This window comes from Macrobrachium rosenbergii, chromosome 33 (assembly GCF_040412425.1).
Source record: "Macrobrachium rosenbergii isolate ZJJX-2024 chromosome 33, ASM4041242v1, whole genome shotgun sequence".
NCBI lineage: Eukaryota > Metazoa > Arthropoda > Malacostraca > Decapoda > Palaemonidae > Macrobrachium > Macrobrachium rosenbergii.
Window position 1 is genome coordinate 7,057,501 of NC_089773.1, and position 22,500 is coordinate 7,080,000.

At 34.5% G+C, this 22,500-nt stretch overlaps 1 protein-coding gene and 1 long non-coding RNA gene across 4 annotated transcripts in view; one reads left to right on the forward strand and one right to left on the reverse strand.

The window, feature by feature from the left end:
• The window catches only part of LOC136855872 (zinc transporter ZIP1-like), a 40,305-nt gene extending 37,829 nt beyond the window's left edge, over positions 1 to 2,476 (forward strand). For 2 of the 3 annotated variants that reach the window (XM_067133274.1, XM_067133273.1), the window contains 2 exons: positions 1 to 269; positions 638 to 1,988. The exon at positions 1 to 269 is cut by the window's left edge and continues 25 nt beyond it. In XM_067133274.1, the coding sequence (XP_066989375.1) occupies positions 1 to 269; positions 638 to 1,216 (848 nt within the window). In that variant the 3' untranslated portion in view covers positions 1,217 to 1,988. Of the gene's footprint in view, positions 270 to 637 lie in introns of all 3 variants that reach the window. The other variant, XM_067133272.1, reaches the window with a different exon arrangement.
• A 4,013-nt stretch (positions 2,477 to 6,489) lies between these two features.
• On the reverse strand, positions 6,490 to 8,903 carry LOC136855873 (uncharacterized). The gene is made up of 2 exons (XR_010858157.1): positions 8,062 to 8,903; positions 6,490 to 7,978 (listed from the first exon to the last, which is right to left on the reverse strand). It is a non-coding gene; the product is annotated as an uncharacterized lncRNA (long non-coding RNA).
• Positions 8,904 to 22,500: the final 13,597 nt, after the last annotated feature.

The window sequence follows — 22,500 nt, forward strand, 5'->3', positions numbered from 1 at the left end:
GGATGAACGACGTCTGGTACCTCTTCGGAGCAATCGCCGCCCACAAGTTCGTCATCGCCTTCTGCCTGGGTGTGAAGCTCCTGACGAGCATGTCCATGGGCCTCATGGTGATCTACATGGTGGTCTTCGCCCTCGTGACTCCTCTGGGCATAGCCATCGGCATCATCATCACCGAGACTGCGTCCACGGACCCCGGCGCCCACTCGGTGTTGGTCACCATCCTCCAGGGACTGGCTGGGGGCACCATACTCTACGTCACTTTCTTTGAGGTGAGTTACTCCTTGGCTGTTTCACTTCATTTTCCTCAGTAACTCTTTAGCTTTAATTTGGCCCTCTGCCTAGGTATTACTTCCAGGGAGGCTTAACTGGCACACTGTAGATAGCAATACAGGTTCTTATCTTTGTTCTCAGCCACCCACTTTGTTCCCTTTTCATCTCTTTCCATTTAGACATCACCTTCTCTAACTTTGTCTTGGCCATTTCAGAGACCCTCTAAGTCAGTCCTCTGAGTCTCCATATGAAACAGCACCTCTTTTTCTACTGCTGAATAAATTTACACTGTTAAGTAAACCACTTAACTGGTTAACGTAATGACTACTAACCATGAATAAACAATCTTCGTTCACTCGAATTCCAGATCCTGGAACGGGAGAGAGCTCGCGACGGAGGCAGGCTGCTGAAGGTTTTCTGCGTGTGCCTCGGTTTCATAGCCATGGCCTCTGTGGAGACCATCGGAGGCCACAGCCACGGACCTCCAGGACAAGGAAATGCTGGTGGACACAGCCACAGCCATGGTCACCATGGACATTTCCATGGAGACCATGATGGGCACGATCACAGTGGCCACGACCACGATTTCTTCATGGACACGACACCATTGATGGCCGAGCACGCTTTCGACAGCACAGAGGGACCACTGAAATTCCTACCAGACATTCCACACGAGGATCACAGCAACCACACAGCTCATGACATTAACAACAACAATTTTAAGGCAGTCAATGCAGATCCGGATGTACTACACAGTGGCCATGACCATGGGCCAGCGATCTCCGAAGGCAGCCTTAGTGGCTTCCACGACCATGGTGCCAATGCCCCTGGCGTCCATCCTGAAGGTAATTTGAGGGGTTTCCACAGCCATGAGGACACGGGTGTCCATTCCGGTCATGGGCATGAGCACAAACATGACCACGAACACCATTCTCACAGTCACTGACAGTGGAAGTAACCTGTCCTTAGATTGTTGCTTAGAAACCTCCCAGGTTAGATCAGCCTAGGGAGGTCTTGTTGGCCAAAATACAGTATTTCTGTCCACACATTGTTTGGGCTGTTGACTGAATTGTCGCGCGAGCAGGTTTACTGGCCATCTATAGGCACCTCGCTGCTAAAATTTACACCAGGTGGGCAATATTAGTTGCAGGTAAGCCTCTCATGTTAGTGATTTTGCATAACCGTAACACATATGGGTGGCTTCCATTTAGTGCCAGTAAACTAAGAATATGAACCGCGTTTGGTGGAAACTGCCAAATAGATGGCTGAAAACCTGCTGCGCGATACCACTCCTGGAAACCTGTGTGGGTCAGATTTGCCCCAAGCCCTATGGGGGTCTTGTCCAATAGAAAGACATGTTTTTTACTCTTATGCTTGAAACCCAGTCCCCTCCTGAAGCCAGAACAGGCCTAGGGAGGTGCTGGCCTGGCCCAGGGAGGCGAAGCTGGCTAAAACACAGGATTTCTGTCCACAAAAATACGACAACAGGTACTGAACGATTGTGATACTGTGATGCATCTCACAATTTCTGTGTTTTTCTAGTAGATTAAGAGCTGTCCAATTTTTTCACTTTTTTAATATAACGTACCTGACGTTGGCATAAGTTTTATAACTGAGGTGTGTTGGTGTTGGCATTGTGGCCTTCTGTTGCTGAAAAAATGGTGCGAGTGAGTACGTAACAAGTTGTTTATAGGTGTGACTGGATTCCTGGGAGATTTGTGAAGAAGAAGGAGGAGAGTGATATTTACGCCTGAAAACGATGCTTAGAAAGTAATGTTTCTTATCTTCTCGATGGTTTTTGAAAAGCTGAACAAGAGGGGAAATTCAGTGATGTTTTGGCATGTGGAAAAGAAGCTTGAAGTTCGTCTGTCACAATGAAACGTCTGAAAAATGAAATGTTTGAAAACTGAAATGTTAAAAGAACAGTCATAAGAAATTTCTGTGATGTGTAATTCTTGAGAGAATGTTTTTGAAAACAGAAGAAATCTCAGAGATTCAGCAAATGATTATTTTGAGAAAATGTGAAGGAAAGCTTCCACGGATGTTTACTGCAAATAAAAATATGTCTGATAACCTGAACAGAAGGAAAATTGAGTAACTTAATTTTGGGTAAGTCATTTGATAAACTGTTTCACCAATTCATATTCTGAGTGTTGAAAAATCTGGAATATTTTTTTATAACAATACATCTTTTGACAGAGTCCATGAAAATTCTTTCAGTACAAAAATCAGTTTATTAGAAAATATTATGACCATAGCGATGAAGAATTGTATAGGCCTAGCTGTAGGAACAAAATGTAACAATTACACACGCGTGGTTGTATGTACGTAATGTGTGAATGTGTGTGTTTGTGTGTCTTTGTGGAATACATTTAACATTTATACAAGGACGTATGTGTATGTTTGTAGATATCCAGTACTGAAATTCCCAAAAACAAAGAATAACATTTTCTTTCCGTTCTAAATTTGACAATTTGACAAGTTCGAATTACGTAATTACGCAGCACTGACCCCGTTAATACGTCCAATTACGCCAGTACAATAAAGCCAGATTACGGTCACGTGGTCTGAAGGACCTAGATTGTTGTCGATGACGCCATCAAAGTCACGTGACTCCTGGAGACGGTGTTGAGTGAACTGAATTTGATAATCAGTAATAATTATTATTTCTAATTGCCTGTTGTTAACTAAAATAGTGGCGTGTACTTAATAGGTTTTATATATATATGTATATATATATATATATATATATATATATATATATATATATATATATATATATATATATATTTCATTCTGTCTCTTACAATCGTGCAAAAATCACTGTACCGACAAGTTATTACCAATAGCATTGCGTGCGTTACGCGTACGTGCGCGCGCGTGAGAGTGCGTGCGTGTGCGTGCGTGCGTACGCTTTCGCGCATTTTCTGAAACGTGACGAATCCCAAGAACAAAGAAACGCATCGTTTGTTTAGTTTCAGTCTGTTTCATTCGGCGGAGGTCAGAGACCATGAAATGAATCACTGATTTACGAAAGGCTCTCTCTCTCTCTCTCTCTCTCTCTCTCTCTCTCTCTCTCTCTCTCTCTCTCTCTCTCTCTCTCTCTGTGACCCAGGTATGTACCTCTCATATCCGCGAGAAATCCTACCACGGCTCACTTGTGATTGAGCAACATCCTATATAATCTCTCTCTCTCTCTCTCTCATTCCTCAGTCGCTTCACTCGTGACTCATTCCTCACTGTCTGAGGAAAACACAAAAGAGGAAATGCTTAGGAAAATGAGTAAACATCTTGAACTACATTCCACTTTATTTTGTAGACCTATAGGCCTATTTATTATTATTATTATTATTATTATTATTATTATTATTATTGCAAGAGGTAAAATAATTATTTTACTATTTTTGGAATGACCTTTACGTCTTTCAAGCTAGAAGTTCCGCCCACACACGCCCAGAAATGAAAAACTCCCCCGCCCACCTTTTCTTTTCAGACCTGAATTTTTCCCGCCATCAGTGAAGCCACGAAGCTCAAAATAGCAACGAAGCTGAAAGTCTCCTAAAACGGAAATGCTTCTTGTTCCTAAAACCTGTTTGTCGGTTTTATTTTATATCCTGGTGGGAATTTCTCTCACAAGCAAAAATTTCAAGGTTTTCTACTTGTGTTGGCATGTGCCCAGCTCATGTAACGGTAAAATTGATTAGAAGTTCGTAACGAGTCATTCGTATTGTTGGAACTTGAATGTCGCCTACTGGCACGATAATTTGCCTCTCACGGTCAAAGTAACAACTGTTCTTTCAGTTGTTCTAAATAAGGACTGAAAATCAGAGCGTTTGCGACGGACAGAGAGAGAGAGAGAGAGAGAGAGAGAGAGAGAGAGAGAATGCTATCAGATTCCATTCAACGCGAACACGTTTTAAACCCTGTTCACTTGACCTTCACATTTGAGCGTCGGTGCAACAATTTTGCCTAGCTTGTTTTATTATTATATCGAACATTTTTTTCCCCCCTACGAAATGTTAAATGTTATTTATATAGGTAAAGTGACCTTAAATCAATGAGAGAGAGAGAGAGAGAGAGAGAGAGAGAGAGAGAGAGAGAGAGAACACACCTAACCGAAACGTCAAAATTCTCCTAAGATATATGGACTAGGCCTATTTACTAAACCAAAAATACAAAATTATCAACTAAAAACTGCCATATTACATATTACAAAAACATTAACCTTTTGGAAAATATATCAACTCATAAAACAAGCAAACTAGAAAGGCCTGTAAGATATATTTCATAATATAAAAAGTAAATAATTCATGGACAATTCAACTAGTCAGATTGTCAAACGCTAGACCGAACGTCTAAAACTTCACTATCGCATAACTCAAAAATATATCCTTTTGAGGCAATATGGCAGATCAAGCAAGCAAGCAAATAACCAAGCAATCACGCAAGCATGTCCCTTCCTTCGTGACTCGTTTACTGATTTAAGTAAGAAGAAATAAAAACAGGTTGGCTATAAACTTGAATTAGCGACAAAGGCGAACTCACGATGAGTGAGTTGCCACGTAATGTTTTTTTTATGATTATTTTACTGATTTTGCGTGACCTTCAGTCTTGGGTCTGGGTAATTCAAGGTCATTTTTTTTATTGCAGGGTTGAGTATGACCACTGAAGAGATGTATACACGTGTGTATGTGATTATGAATATAAAGATATGTATGTATGTATACGCATATGTGTGTATGTACATTGAATATTCTGAGCGTTGGGTTTAAACAGTCTTCATCGTAATGAATAATTAATAAATGACTAAATTAATGAGTTAGAAAATCAATAAATATATAAAAACATAAAATAATGAATAATTATTATTCATTCTTAATTCTGTAACAAACAAAAAACTACAATGTTTTGTAATAATCTACAAATTTCAGCCATACAAAAACTCAACTTTTCCTCTTGTTCATTCCTTAACAACAAACATCAAACAAACAAATTGAGAATGTCTTCCGTACTTAATGTATAATAATTTTTTTTAATTGACATTTCAAGTATATTATTAAGGAATAACGTATTGTTTCAAAATGGTTGCTATTTTTTGCCTGTGCTATTAGACATGGATTAATCATACTGTCTTACTCAGCTTGTATATATATGTATATATACATATACATATATGTATGTATTTATAATATATATATATATATATATATATATATATATATATATATATATATATATATATATATATATAAATACATATATACATACATATATATATATATATATATATATATATATATATATATATATATATATATATATATATATATATATAAGATTTTTCAACTTGATAAAATAACAATGAAATACAAAAGATAAACAAAACAAAAAAAAGACAGTTATCAATTATCAGTTGTTCATAATTTAGACCTTAATTGTGTCATTATGATAATTATAATAATCATTCCTCTTCCTTTGAAAGCAAGGGACTTTGGCTAATTGCTAAGTAATTATTATAGATTATTATAAAGACATTTGTTTTTATTTATAAATTCTCACTATTATGTTAAATGACCGCAGTTTTTCTTATAAGAAAAGAACCTGCCAGTGGCCATTAATAGAATAATCATACTTTCTAATTTTGTAATTGTCAACAACACAATTATTTATTAGCTTGAAAAGCAACAAATTATTACCAGTTATAAGGAAACAAATAAAAGTGTTTATTGTAATGAATTATTGTAATCATATTGAAAAGATGATTAAATTTTAACTCGTCTTTCGTACATTGCAAGGTTGCTTGTTCAATTTTCGGGCATTTTAATCATGCAAAATAATTTGCAATATATTTTTTGCGTTAATGAAAAAGACATCTTCTACCGTGGTATAAATAATTCGACTATAAAATCCATCATGATTATATATAATAATTATCGGAAACACGGCCAGTCAACCAGTAAAAAAACAATTAATATTTTCAAAAAACATCTCTTTAATTTAAAAAAAAACAATAATTTCTGTAACTTATTCTTCCGTATTAAAAACCATTTTTTAAACAATAACTAACTTATTTTCCCAAGAGGCCTATTTTAAATGGCTCTGTATTTATGCTGTGATATAGCCTATATATGTTCAGCTATTATTAATAATTTCCTGTATAAGCCCATTTTTTTTAATTCCTCAATTTTTTTAATTCCTCGTTTTTTTTTAATTCATCAATTTTTTTTAAATTCCTCAGTTTTTTTAATTCCTCAATTTTTAAATAATTCCTAAATTAAAAAAATTCCTCAGTTTATTTTAATTCCTCAGTTTTTTAATTCCTCAATTTTTTTAATTCCTCAATTTTTTAAAGTAATTTTTTTTAATTCCCCTGTTTTTGAAATTCCTAATTTTTTTTTATTCCTCAAGTTAAAAAAAAATTCCACAGCAAAGTGTAAAATGCGGTGGGATTCCTGATTTGTGAAAAGGGGTGATGATGAATTAAACTCAAGTTTTGAGTTGAGTGAATTCAAGTTTTATGTTCATGTATTAATTCGAGGTTTGTGGTAATGGTCAAATTCATGTTTTGAGTTTATAAATGAAATCGAGTTTTGATTTGATGAATGATTTCAATTTTTGAGTTTATGATTAAATTCAATTTTTGAGTTTATGAATAAATTCAATTTTGAGTCTATGAATAAATTCAATTTTTTAGTTTATGAATAAATTCATTTTTGAATTTATGAATAAATTCAAAGTTTGAGTTATGCATGAACTCAGTTTTTGAGTTTATGAATAAATTCAATTTTTGATTTATGATTAAATTCATTTTTGAGCTCATGAATGAATTCCTACTTTGAGTTCATGAATGATATATTCAATTTTTGAGTTTATGAATAAATTCGACTTGAGTTTATGAATAAATTCAATTTTGAGTTTATGAATGAATTCCTGCTTTAAGTTCATGATTAAAATCAAGTTTTGAGTTTATGAATGAATTTAAGTTTTGAGTTTATGATTAAAATCAAGTCTTGTGTCTGTGAATAAAGTCAAGGTTTGAGTTTTTGAAAGAATACTAATTTTGAGTTCATGAACAAATTCGAACTCATATACTTGAGTTTAGGGGCTAAGGTTTCAGACTGACTTTCAACTCAACTGTTGTTTTTGTAACTAATCGTCAACTCAAGTTTTGAATTTTAGGAAAAAATCTTAATTCATGTCTTGAGTTTATAAGTAACTAAGCGAGCTTGTAAGGGGCTATAAATTTAATGAATACAAACTCAAAATGTGTTTAGACAAAATAATATCGTTGTTGTATTTTGTTATTTATATAAGTCTGTGTTGTATAATTTCTTATTGTAATTTTTTTTAATAACTTTGATCATATCCTGTAATAGTTATGATTTTATAACAAGTCTTGCATATTAGTGATAAAATTTTTGCTAAAAATTTTGTAACATTGCTTATGAGAATTATAGCTCATTCACAAAGTTGTTGATAAATTTCGGTATTTTTATTCTCAATGTTTATCAAAACTTGTCTTTTATAGGTCATTTTGATTGAATTTCTGTCAAATTTTAGACTAAAGGAATTATACATTTGTTAAAATTCTCAATTTCAGATATAATTCGAATTTATACCATTGTTAATCTATTAGTTGTACCAGCTGTGATCTATTTTAACATGTTAAAAGGTTATAATTTTTTGCCAAATTTTGTCAAAATTGGACCTATGTATTTCTACAAAATATTTTATTCTTTTTTTCTTTTTAGAATTCTGACACTGTTATATCGAATTTTGTCAAAATTGGACCTATGTATTTCTACAAAATATTTTATTCTTTTTTCTTTTTAGAATTCTGACACTGTTATATCGAATTTTGTCAGGTTTTGGGGCAAAGTTTTAATTTATTTTTGCAATTATTCATATTTTTATTTTTATTTTCATAATCATTCTCGACACAGCTGACCCACCCCCCTGGTAAAAATCCAAATTTGGGATATCAGTTGCCCCCTCTTGTAAAACTTTACAATTTTTACTAACGTTTACCAATTTTTTTAATCGAATTACGTCAAATTTAGGATACTACTTACCCCTTTTGACAAAATCTTACCAATTTTCTTTACCAATTTTTTAACCAATTTTATAAATCGAATTGCTTCAAATTTAGGATGTTAATTGGGCCTTTTGACAAGACCTTTCCAATTATATTTAGCAATTTTTTAACCAATTTTATAAATCGAATTATGTTAAACTGAGATATTAATTGCCGCTTATGGCAAAACCTTACCAAAATTTTTTTTTACCAATTTTTTAACCAATTTCATAAATCGAATTGCGTCAGATTGAGATAATCAATTGCCCCTTTTGACAAAACCTTACCAATTATTTTTTGCCGATTTTTTACCAATTTGTACCAATTTTTCAAACTGAATTTTTTGTTCAAATTTTATATAATTCTCCAATTTCCATCACAAAGGACTACTCCTACGCTCCCACAACGTGAGCTCAGGGAACTAAAATATGCTTATTGTAAATAATTGACTTTTTATTATGTGATAATTTTATACAGAACAAAAAAAAAATAATAAATCGTCGCATTTGTTATATATATATCTACGATTTTTTACGAATAAAAATGTCGTTGTAATGTGTGTGTGTTTTTTTTTTTGTTATACCTTGATACAGTTGTATTTAATGAAGTTGGGAGACATTGGCTCTGGTCAGGTCAGCGCCCGGATGGGTGACCATGGAATGAGAAGTAAGGGTTCAGAAACTTGTAACAACCAAAGGGATTTCTCGTGAGGGAGAATTTGGTGGAGTGATGAGTGAACCTTCTGTATTGTAACGCCACTGGATGATAGCCCGTGATATTTCTTCAGCAAATGAGATTTCATGATGCAGAATATATATATATATATATATATATATATATATATATATATATATATATATATATATATATATATATATATATATATATATATATATATATATTTTATATATATATATATATATATATATTTATTTATATATATATATATATATATATATATATATATATATATATATATATATATATATATATATATATATATATATATATATATATATATAAACAAAACGACAGCCCATCCACGTAACGCCACCCCGAAAATGTCAGACGATCAAACCGGTCATTTATGAAGCTCAGTCGAACGTCGATCAAACTCTCAGACGCCTGAGTGGTCCCAAACAACCCTTTCCGCGTCAATCACTAACTTGCCCCAATTTCCTTTCTAAGATTTGGCTTGATTTATGCAAATCAGGCTGTCAGGCCAAGCATTTGGGGGGTGGGGAATGGGGAGGGGCCACTTCCGGCCATTCATCAGGGCTTTGATGTAGCGGAAAAGGAGTTTGAGTGGTTGGACAGCATAATAAGAAAGATATCTGAGAATTCCGTTATGTTTTGACTGCCCTCAAGTGGCCAGCATGATGCCCTATGATAGATTCCTTAAGACGATTTATGTAGTTCATTTCCTTGTGATGAGTCGACTGTGGTAGATGACAGCCAGGTTACAATAGGGCGTGGGGGTAGCAGCCCCATCCCCCAAAACGGCTAACACCATCTTGAGCCATCTTACCTCTTGTAAATGGAATATTTATAAAATTATAAAAAAAATACGTAGATTAGCGCCAAGTTCCAGTGGTCATGACGCTAACCTTAGCTACTAAAAGGCTGGGGTTCGATCCCCTGTAGAAGCAAAACGCAGCAGGCACGTTGCATGAAGTCCCTAGTGGACTTGTTCGTCGATTCCTGGTGGTAGGTCGACTGTCGTGGCCAAAACTAACCTTTCAAAAGCAATTAAGAAGGTTGACACACGCCATTGCATTCCTGAGACAATTGGTGCCATCAGTCAAGTTGAGGAACACACTGAGTCATTTAGAGAGAGAGAGAGAGACCAGATGTTTCTCTCCCCCTCTCTCTCTCTCTCTCTCTCTCTCTAAGAGACCCCATCATCTGTTTCATCTCTCATTAGAGGCTGTCGGATGCTGGGATGAGTCTCATCTCTTGTTTGTGTATGTGCATGATTTGTGTGTGTGTTGGTGTATGTTTGTTTGTGTGTTCGTTTGTACTTTATTTAAAACTTTTGTGACCCGTTGCCTATTCCAGAGGGCTTTTTTGTCATCTTGGGTTAAGAGAGGCTGGGATATACATCTTTGTTGCTCTGAAGATTCTTTTTCATTGTCTGTGCGTTTTTTTGGGAGGTGTAAATTCTCTCTCTCTCTCTCTCTCTCTCTCTCTCTCTCTCTCTCTCTCTCTCTCTCTCTCTCTCTCTCTCTCTCTCTCTCCACATCCTATCTGCGACCCTTATCAGGTGGCTACCACTAAGAGAAAATAGAGAGAGAGAGAAAAATAAACAGGGAATATGAGGTAATGATCTCTCTCTCTCTCTCTCTCTCTCTCTCTCTCTCTCTCTCTCTCTCTCTCTCTCTCTCTCAAAAACAAAAACAAATATTCTGTAAAAATCATTTTAAATTAACTTTTCCTTCAGTATATTTTGCATGTGTTACGATTATTGACATTGTTGCATATGTTGTATATGTTGTGATGTTTCAAAACAAAACAAGTGTCTTCGGCGCAATCGAGTTTTCCCTACAGCTTATAATCAAGGCCACCGAAAATAAATCTGTCTTTCGATGGATGGTCTCGATACAATGCTGTATGAGCCGCGGCCCATATAACTTTAACCACAGCCCGGTGGTTGCCAGGCGCACCACTACGGTTAAATTTACCCTTAAATAAAATAAAAACTACTGAGAAGGCTAGAGGGCTGCAATTTGGCATGTTTGATGATTGGAGGGTGGATGATCAACATGCCAATTTGCAGCCCTCTAGCCTCAGTGGTTTGTAAGAAAACTAAATAAGGCTTCCGGTAGTACCTAGCCAACCGGATCGCACAAGAAATTAAATATTACGAAACCCAGAAATATATAACCTACTTTCACCGCCTCGGTGCTCGCAGGCGTTGCAGCAGCAAGGGAAGAAAAGGAAAATAAGAACGGGAAAATAAAGGAAAATAACGCCACAGATCGGGAGAAAGTCGGGAAAATAACTCCGATAAACGAGATTTTGTTTCGTATCTTTACGAGACGGGAGGAAGGAATGTTGGCGGCCCCGGTCCTCTGGTAAGTGATGAAATCTCTTTGCAAGATTCAAAAAAAAAAAAAAAAACTTTCATTTTTCGAGATTGAAAAGTTTTTCTGTGTTTTTTTAGGAATATAGTTTATGGGTAAAAGGATATTATTTTTTTATTTTCAATTCCGTTCAGATCTTTTTTTATAATGTATAGTCCAATCTTTATAGGTTCCAGTATGCAAATTTTCCCTTGATGAAAGATTTTACTTGTAATTTTGTTATTTTTGGTCTGAAATTCCTCCATAAGTAATAAATCACAGGTATGTATGTATATATATATATATATATATATATATATATATATATATATATATATATATATATATATATATATATATATATATATATGTGTGTGTGTGTGTGTGTGTGTGTGTGTGTGTGTGTGTGTGTGTAATTGTAACAGCCACAATTCCCTCTTAACTTCCTCGAATTCTTCATGCTTTTTTTTTTTTGGATACGCTTGTCACTACAAAGCCTTAAGATCCAAGTTCGAGAAATATGAAGAATTCTGATGTCCAGTAGCGGGAAACGAACCCGGGTCCCATAATCAGAACAAGGTCCCATATATATATATATATATAAATTATATATATATATATATGTGTATATATATATATATGTATATATATATATATATATATATATATATATGTATATATATATATATATATATATATATATATATATATATATATATAGAAACATTTTTAAGTAAAATAATATTCACAAGAAGTACCTAGAAAAAAACACATTCAACAAACAAAAAACACTAAAAATTACAAAAAAAAAAACACACACAAGCACAAACACCCTCAAATTAAAATACAAATAAACATTAATTATCTTACCTGACTTCACGCAGGTAAGAGACATACCTGAGTGACCTTTGACCACCCCCCCGAGTAATTAACCTTCTAAGGAAAGGCCAAGGTTCCCCGAAATAGGTTCCCTGGGCGTAATTTTGACAGAATTCGTCATTACGAGCCTTCAGAAGTCCACACGAATCCTGGAGAGATCTGTAATTACGGAATTACAATTACGGATTTATAATCATGGAATTACAATTATGGAATTACAATTACAGACGGAATTATGGGATTACGGAATTACAATAATGGAATTACGGAAATACAATTACGGATTTACAGTTATGGAGTTACAATTACGGAATTATAGAATTACATTTATGGATTTACAATTATGGAATTACAATTACGGAATTATAGAATTAAAATTACGGAATTATGTAATTACAATTACAGAAGTACTGATTTACAATTACAGAATTATGTAATTACAATTATGGAATTACAATGACAGAATTATGTAATTACAATTATGGAATTACAATTACAGAATTATGTAATTACAATTATGGCACTACAAGCAGGGAATTACGAAATTAAGGAACTGCCTAGATTACGGAATTACATAATTGCGGAATTAACGAAGGAGACAGGTCCTGGCAGGTGAGGTTACGCAACGGGAAATTACGGAATGACAGTGATATTTCCGCGCCTGTAATTGTCATGAATGGACTGATAACGATAATATTAATATAACAACACTAAAAACTTTGTTTTTAAATTAATGATAAAAATTTTCGAAATATGCCCCATGGAACAAAACCTCTACCTCAATATAAAAAAAATGTCTTTTTTGAAAGTATATTTAAATACCAAATATGGTTCCTCATGAGATGCCCTTTAAAAGGATTTAAAAAAAAAAACTCTGTTTTGAACACGTAACATTGTATGATACGCGTATAAGAATGCTTCAGTATACAACGTCTACATAACAATGTATACGATTGAAAATTAAATACGCATATATGAATGCTTCAATACACATTGCTACATAACACGATGTATACGATTGAAAATAATCGGTATTTATCACGTATATGTGTAATTACACATATATGAATGCTTCAATACACAGAGTATACGTCACACGACGTAAACGATTTCAAAAGTGCTTTTAATATGTGTACGTGTATGGTACACGTATATCAATATTTCAGTACACCTCGTATACATAATACCCGTATACGAATACTTCAGTACACATCGTATACATAACCTGACGTATACGATACAAAAACATCTGTTTTTGATACGTATATGTGTATGATACACGTACATAAATACTTCAATACACGTCGCATACACAATATGATGTATTCGATACAAAAACATGTCTTTGATACATGTATCTGATGATACGCGCATACATAATATCGTATACATAATAAGACGTGGACGACACAAATACACCCGTTTTTAATACATACACGTGTAAGATACACGTATGTAAAATCTTCAATACACACATTTTAAGCCACAAGATTTATGCTTCAGAATCAGGCCAAAATTGGCAGTTAGTACTTGAATTTATGTAACGACAATAACAATGTCGCTCGGGACACGAAAGTACGATTTGTGAGGCTGAAATTGTCGCTGGAATGACCAACTTTGGCACTGCTATTACGACGGATTTATACAGGGTTATGCAAAAATTAGGTTTTACAGGGTTGGTAATGAACATTCCTACCCAATAGTCGACTTGACTGAAAGGCAAATCGTCTATTTTTGACAGATTTGTGAGGTTTTCAAGCAATTGTATTTGTTTGTTTTTGCAAAGGAGAAAATATTTTTGCAAAGGCTTTTTTTTTTTCACCAGATTTATGGCATTTTAACATGATTTTTTTAATGCGGCAAAAAAAAAAAACAAAAAGGTCAATCTTCCTAGGACAAATATTATTGTTACTTGGCAAGAAAATAAACTCAGATTTGTACAGACCTTTGCTACTACACACAGACACACACACACAAACACACATACACACACACACACACACACACATATATATATATATATATATATATATATATATATATATATATATATATATATATATATATATATATAAAATTTATCGTCATTCATATAAAATAAAAATAAAAATTAAAAAAAATAAGATCATTCACTGTAATGATAGCATAAAACATAGTAAATATATAGATATAGGAAATATTTATACATATATAAATAAATATATCAAATTTATAGAATTCTTAGTAATGTACAGTCCAAATTACACTCAGACATTTTTATAAAATATACACAGATATAAGATAATTCTGTACTATCCAGACTTGGAACTATTTGAAATATCACTAAAAATTACGTAGATATAGTTATGTAAAATATATCTAGAATTCGAATAAATCTATAATTACTAAAAATGACGTTATGATTGAGGAAAAATCCTACATATTACCCAAAATAGTTCTTTTCACAATAATAACGTAATTAATGGTGCCATTGTCGAACGTATTATTCATGTTGCAATAAAAGCGCTTTTTTGTAGGGATTTTTCTAATGGCGGCTCGACAGGAAGGATGGAGTTTGCTTATATATATATATATATATATATATATATATATATATATATATATATATATATATATATATATATATATATATATATATATATATATATATGTAGTATAAATATATATATATATATATATATATATACACATTCAAATTTCTCAAAACCAACAAAACAATGAAGATACGTTTTTCTTTTCAGAAAACCTAATCACTTTTTTCTACGTCTTTTGCAAAAAACATAAAAAAAGAAATACGAAAAAAGATTCTCGTTTTAGAGCTATCTGTTTCCAATGAAGTTTTTTTTTTTATTTTAATCTTTCGTAGAAAAAAAAATCTTTTTGATGAAACTCGTGACTATAAATTTTCATGCTTTTGTTATTATTATTATTATTATTATTATTATTATTATTATTATTATTATTATTATTATTATTATTATTATTATTATTATTATTATTATTATTATCTCTTTCGTTTTATCTCTTGCGTTTTCCAAGGTTGTTTTTTTTTTCTAAATCAAGAAGGCATTGGCAAATGGTTGTGAAAGAGAGAGAGAGAGAGAGAGAGAGAGAGAGAGAGAGAGAGAGAGAGAGAGAGAGAGAGAGAGAGAGAGAATATATTTATTGAAAAGAGAGAGAGAGAATATATCTGCTGAAAAGTGAGAGGGAATATAATTAGCAGGACAGAGAGAGAGAGAGAGAGAGAGAGAGAGAGAGAGATACATATTTATTGACAAGCGGGAGAACAAGAATGAGTAAGAGAGAAAGAGAAGGAATATATATACATATTGGAGAGGGGATAGATTATAATTAATAGGAGAGAGAGAGAGAGAGAGAGAGAGAGAGAGAGAGAGAGAGAGAGAGAGAGAGAGAATGAATTAAAAATTATCAGCGAAGCTCAAACCATAATTTGGAGTAAATAATGATAATATTGAAATATTTCATAATATAAGATAAATAATAATAATAACACAAAGACATCCTGTAATTCAATAACAGCATAGACAATAAATCAAATCTAGATATTATTCGTCAGTAACGAAACTAGATCCGGTAATATTACGAACCTCCATAATGCAACGGTGACTTTTACAAATGACACTTCTTCCAGCTACAGTTTAGCAATGCGAGTGACGGATTTCCAAGTCTGCCCGAAAAACCGGATTTGATGACGTGGGTAAGGGCTAAAGGACCTCAGTCCCACAGGAAGCAGTGAAGATATGAGGACCCTCCAAGGAGCACGTATTTCCTATAACTCGAATTTTCTCGTGACCGGATCTGGCTTTTGGTTACCGTTCTGCCCTTAAATGGAAAACTGCAGTATCTGCAGAATTGTCGAAATTGAGATATGCCACCTATTGGGCTCGTGAAACACTAATACACAAGTTACTGCGGTTTCAGAATGATTCTTCAATGGTTTTCACGAGTATTTAGGAGGTCCCATTTGCAGTATCTGCAAAATCAGTAGTGAGGCAAGGGAGTATCTACCATTTTGTCAGTTCTGTATTTTTGCAGATACTGCAGTCTTCCATTTTAGGGCAGCTTAGGTCAAGGTTGCTCTCTAACTGGGTCTATGGATTTAATTCTAACTGGGTCTGAGTCTAACTGAATCTGAGGTTGACTGGATCTGAGCCTAACTGGATCTGAGCCTAACTGGATCTGAGTTTAATTGGTCTGAAACCACCCGAATCTGAGTTTAACGATCTTAGACTAACTGGATCTGAAACTGACTGGCTTCTCAGTCTAGGTGAGTCTGCCTGGGTCTCGGTCAGTTGTGAGATTTCTTTGTACCAGATCCACAGGTGGATCTTTTTCCAGATCTGATCCAAGTTTGGGGTGGATTCTTTACAGCAATTTGGGCTGAATTGAAGTCATTGTCTCATGCGTGTAATTCCATTTAACCAGAACTGCAGGCATATTACTATCCATCATGGATCAGCCTCTAACCAGATTGAAGTCAGATTACTGTCACTTCCTGGATCTGAGACCTAGCTATCATCACTGTACCACAAGCATAATTTTTTGTTACTTGATCCACGCTGCTGGATCTTTCTCTGGATCTGAGCTGGATCATCATTACTACATCAGTTGTCTTGTTTTTTGCTTACGGATCTGCAGGTGGATCACCAGCAGCCATAGCTGGATAACTCACTGGCTCATGGGATGAATTAGTAACACTGTCCAGTGGCTACGACATATTACTTAAGTGGATCTGGAGCAGCTGTCACGAGCGGATCTTGCACCAGGATCTTCACATGGATTTTGCCTCACCATTGGAATTCCGGTTTGCATCTGACCATCTCCCCAAAAAATCATGTAATTCTGTAAGTTTTAAAACATCCTTTCTAACAAAAAACACGACAAAAATTAAACTGCATGAATAAACAAAAGATAATTAAACAAAACTATACATCTGTAGACAGGGGTCGCAGCCCTGCCACAAAGTCCAAAACCAACCTTTTGACCTCTTGACAGAGCAACACCCACAACAACGAGCAAATGACAGGTGTCTTGTACCAGTCTGATAGAGAGGGAGATAGCCCAACCCGTGAGCTGAATAGGAAAATGAGAGTGCAGGACGGAAACGGACAGAAAAAAAGACAGAGGGTCAAGTCGTGTGTATTTTGCAGAGGTTAAGGACCCCTTGTGCTGGTTGGCAAATACCGAAATTGAGGAGGGGGGTGGACCTTCTTTGTCCACTTATTTCCGGTCGTATTTATAAATAATTAAATGAACAGAACTGGTAATTAACAGCTCTTGGACGGTGTCATGTCCTGCGGATGTTTGGGGGTAGATAGACCCTTCCCTACCACCTCCTCCCCCTTTGGTATGAATTATCATTCATAAATGCTAACAGAATACAAGGCACATTTAAGCAATAAATATAAACCTACCTGTTTTCTATTGTGAAACAGACATCAGCTTCTGAAATTCATGTAAATTAACGGAGTTCAGAATAAGTAGGAATTGAAGATAAGAATCTACGTATTTCCTTTCTCCAAGATGCTCGTCTTATCTCTGCTTGTATTAAATTCTGGCCACTCTCTCCCACCATCTCTTAAACTTCCACCACTAAGAAGAATGAAAAAGAAAAACTTTCCCCCAGCCTGATACAACGTCTTTAATACAGATGTTAGCAGATGTAACGGTGAGAGGAATACATTACAAAACTTGAGATACAAATCTACCTGTTTGCCTTCTCTAAAAGTACACTTATCTCTTCTTCCATCTGGAAGACGATAGTCAGATTTCTTCTTCTTACAATCACTATTTTTTTTTAGATAAATAATCTTTGTATTGTTTCGCTGGTGTAAACTTCGTTTTAGTGACTGAGTTGCGAAATTTGGCCGTCATAGACGGCATATGGATGGAAATAAAAGCAGAATTAACAACAACAACGTTTGTGATTGCAGAGTCAGGAAAGGGGTTTTAAAAATATAAAATAAAGAAGCAATTGTACTTTACAACAAACGCACCCAACAGCGTACCTTTTGTAAACAAAGAGTGGGGGAGCCTCCAACGGCCCATATAGCCACGTCAATTATTGGTGTCTCTCATCGATTTGGGGAGCTGTTACAAACACTATCATCACAGCATTACTACTACAACGTGATCTTCACCTGTGACTGATATGAAAGCAGTTCGTCAAGGGCTTTGAGTTCAAAGGAAGTCAAGTGATGTTGATTGAGGATTAAATTAGTGACGGAAGGGAGAGGGAGAGGAGCTGTCACAAGGGTTAGGATCCTTTGACGCTACTACTAATTAAGTTCGTTGTGAGAGGCTATTATGAAGGTAAATTCTTCTTGCTATTAATATATGAATTCTATGGAGCATAAATTAATGAGAAAACATGCATTGTCTCCCTCTCTCCCAACGCAGCTATGACCACGACATTCAGCTAATAACCAAATACTCTCTCCACAGGCTGCCAAAATCATTCTGAATTCTTGAGCCAAACTGGCCATACTCTTTCTTTCCTCGCCCGTCCCTTGTTGTCGAACGTGAGTTCCCATGTTGCGAGTTGATGTTAGCATCATTGCACCCGTAGATCCAGAAAATAGAGAGAGAGAGAGAGAGAGAGAGAGAGAGAGAGAGAGAGAGAGCTGTTTACATTTCAAATCAAGCCAGTGAGCTGTGTTTAATCTGATCGACTTATTGAGCTGAAATGAGTAAACTAAACGCCGCCAAGCCAACCCTACAAACTTGCCTAAGTCAAGGTTGCGTTCGTTTGTTGCGTGAGTTTATCATTTATTACAAGTTAAATCAATAAAAGTATTAACGGCACATGTAACTGTATAAAAGAAGCTTATAAAACTAATTCAATAGAAACTGTTTGTAGAAAACCTTATTAAATAAAAATAATATATAAGTATAATCTAAGACAAACAGGTAAGATAATCAAACCTTTATAAAATATCCAAGGTAAAAAGTTAATTGTAGAAAATCCCTTAAATTACCAAGCTTTTCATAAAAACATTAAATTATATTTTTAAATGGCAAAAAAACATATTTCATGCAACTGCATAGAACTTATCCATAAAAAACATAAAAAATATACTAATGAATAAAATAATACATACAAAACGTCCCCAGAAAAACAAAAACAAGAAGTAGCAGATTCCGCTTCTTCGCACCCATCCCGCCAAACGCGTTCGTCGAAACCTTTCCTTCCGACGAGTGGAGAATGACGTAACCAAGGTTGACCTTCGCGGGGAGGTATTGCAGGAGAAGATCCTTCACTCTCAGAATGCCTAATTGCTCTGCCGGAATTCCCGTGGTTGCATTGAAGGGATAAGAGAAAGAAAAAAAAATATTGCAGGGTGAGGGGAGCCCACGCCAGCGTCGGAATAATGAATTCGGACAATGGCTCATGGTTGTTTACATTTTGATCGCGCCTTTTTTTCTAACCTCCAAGAATGAATGTTTTTTCACTTTTTTCTCTGTGACCTTATCTTCAACTGGTGTCTACTTGTATGTTTTTTTTTTCGGCTTGTTAATTCACATGTATTGTTATTTTTGTCAGTATTTGGCAGATAGATGTATAAAACTAGCAAATCAATACTGTTTTGGGGCACTTAACACAAGAAATTATCAATAATAATAATAATAATAATAATAATAATGAAGGATATAGAATAACAATTGAAAAATAATAAAAAAAATATTGATAAAGTCCGTAACAAAATCTTTTAACTTTACGAGAAATCTAAAATCTACTCATGTTTCCCTGTTAAGAGTGAATACATTGAAATGTTTCAGGTACTATTATACGACAGACAGGCCACCTCACGGTAAGTGTGCACGTTCCACGGTAAGTGTGCACGTTCCCTTGATGAACAGACAACATATTAAGGATTAATGACCGTAGAAGGATAAATTATCTTAGCTTGGAAAGGAAGCAGGATAAAATTGGTCATCAAATAATGACCACTCTGCTGGCATCTTTCAGTTATTCATATAAATCACCTTCTCAGCTTATTAGGCCTGTGTTAATTGAAAAGATGAATTAATATTTTTTACTGTAGTCAAATTTGAATATTGTAATAGATCATATTTGGGAGTACCTGGTAGGGATTAGGAAACTCGCCTCATCGTTGTCAATAGGGAAGAAGAGTATCCACATAATAATAATAATAATCCAAAATTAAAAATTATTACAAATGGTTACAGAATTATAATCAGACATTTTAAAATAATGGTAATAATAAGAACACGGATATAACAATATATTATTAATAATGATAAAAATAATAACAATCAATTAATAATAAAAAAGTAACCTGACCTTCTCTTAACTGCAGAACCAAAAAAAAAATTCTCACAAAATTCTGTCTAACTAGAGGAACTGTCATTGAGAAATTTGACTGTTTACCAAAGAAACAGTTTGAAATTCCTAGCAAACACTGACCTGTTGGCACCACTGGTCAGGCTTCAAGATGCAGTTGGCAAACCTGCGCTCAGCAATGTATGGCGCTAACTGGTTTTTTTTTTTTCTCTCTCTCAGATTTTATTTTTTTCTGTTAAGTTTTTTTCTTTCTAATGGATCAGAAACTCGTTTGAAATCAAGGTCAGAGAGAAGGGAAAACTCGAAATAGCTTGTATTTACAGTTAGCTGTAAGAGAGAGACAGATGATATATTATTAAGTGGAAATTTTTCGATACATGTGTTCTGTTTGAAACTGTAAGAATTATTTCTCTCTCTCTCTCTCTCTCTCTCTCTCTCTCTCTCTCTCTCTCTCTCTCTCTCTCAAAATAGTATCTCCCATCTGTTTTATATCTCTCTCTCTCTCTCTGAAATGCCTAAGTCTTTGTCTAAATACAATTAATATTTAATGCAGATATATATATTATATATATATATATATATATATATATATATATATATATATATATTTATACATATATATATATAGCCTACAAAACTTCTGACTTCCAATAACTCTTTTGGGATGGGGATGCGAGCCCTATGCCCATCACGAACACGACCCTGTCTGCCACCCACAAGAACTGACTAACCACCAGATCCATCACTCACAACTCACATAAGAAGACAATGGTGCTTTATATATATATATATATATATATATATATATATATATATATATACTGTATGTATATATGTGTTTATGTATATATGTATATATATATACATACATACATACAAAGACAAACATACATACAAAGACAAACATACGTACTCGAGACAGGCCGTGCAATGCCACGTACGTTAGACAGGTAACCATGGCCACGTGCTTACGTGCCATGTTAAAAGGTAAAGGTCACTGACCCCAAAATCGACCACTTTCGCCAGCAGTAGAAGACAGGTTGCGTTCGATTGTAAATAAATGATGATGATACGTCTGAATGAACGCTCCCTTGCACATGCACATGCACGCACATACACATAAAATAAAAGTACACACGCACATAAAATAGAGGTACACACACACACGTGCAAACACCTGTGTTGAGATAGGAGCGGAAAGTAAGTCTTCTAAAACACGTGTTCACCTGTGGGTCTTTGGTTTCTACTTTGTATTTTGTGTTCTCTCTCTCTCTCTCTCTCTCTCTCTCTCTCTCTCTCTCTCTCTCTCTCTCTCTCTCTCTCTCTCTCACGTAGCAACAGACACATGCAAACACCTGTGCTACGATAATAGCTGTTTGTGTGCTTTCTGAAACACGTGTACCTCTGTTGCTTGTTTGTTTATTTTTTTATATTTTGTGCTCTCTCTCTCTCTCTCTCTCTCTCTCTCTCTCTCTCTCTCTCTCTCTCTCTCTCTCTCTCTCTCTCTTCTCTCCATAAACACGAGAATGTAGCATGGCTCTGCACCCAAACGTCAAAGATATTTGCATATTTATGAATGCACTGAGAATGTCTATGTAACACGTTTTTATGTATGAACTTTTTTGTATGTATACAGTCATGCCTGTATTGTATGTATGCGTTATGCGTTAGTAATAATAATAATAAATATAATAATAATAATAATAATAATAATAATAATAATAATAATAATAACAATGTTGAAAAGTAGACAGAGATGAGTGTGGTCAATGAAAGACGCCCAAAATGAAAGTAGTGAGTGAAAGGCCACTTGTACATTGAATGAGACTATTTCAATTACTATTCTAGAATAGTGCTAACCACTATCATCCAAAGTTACTAGAATAGAA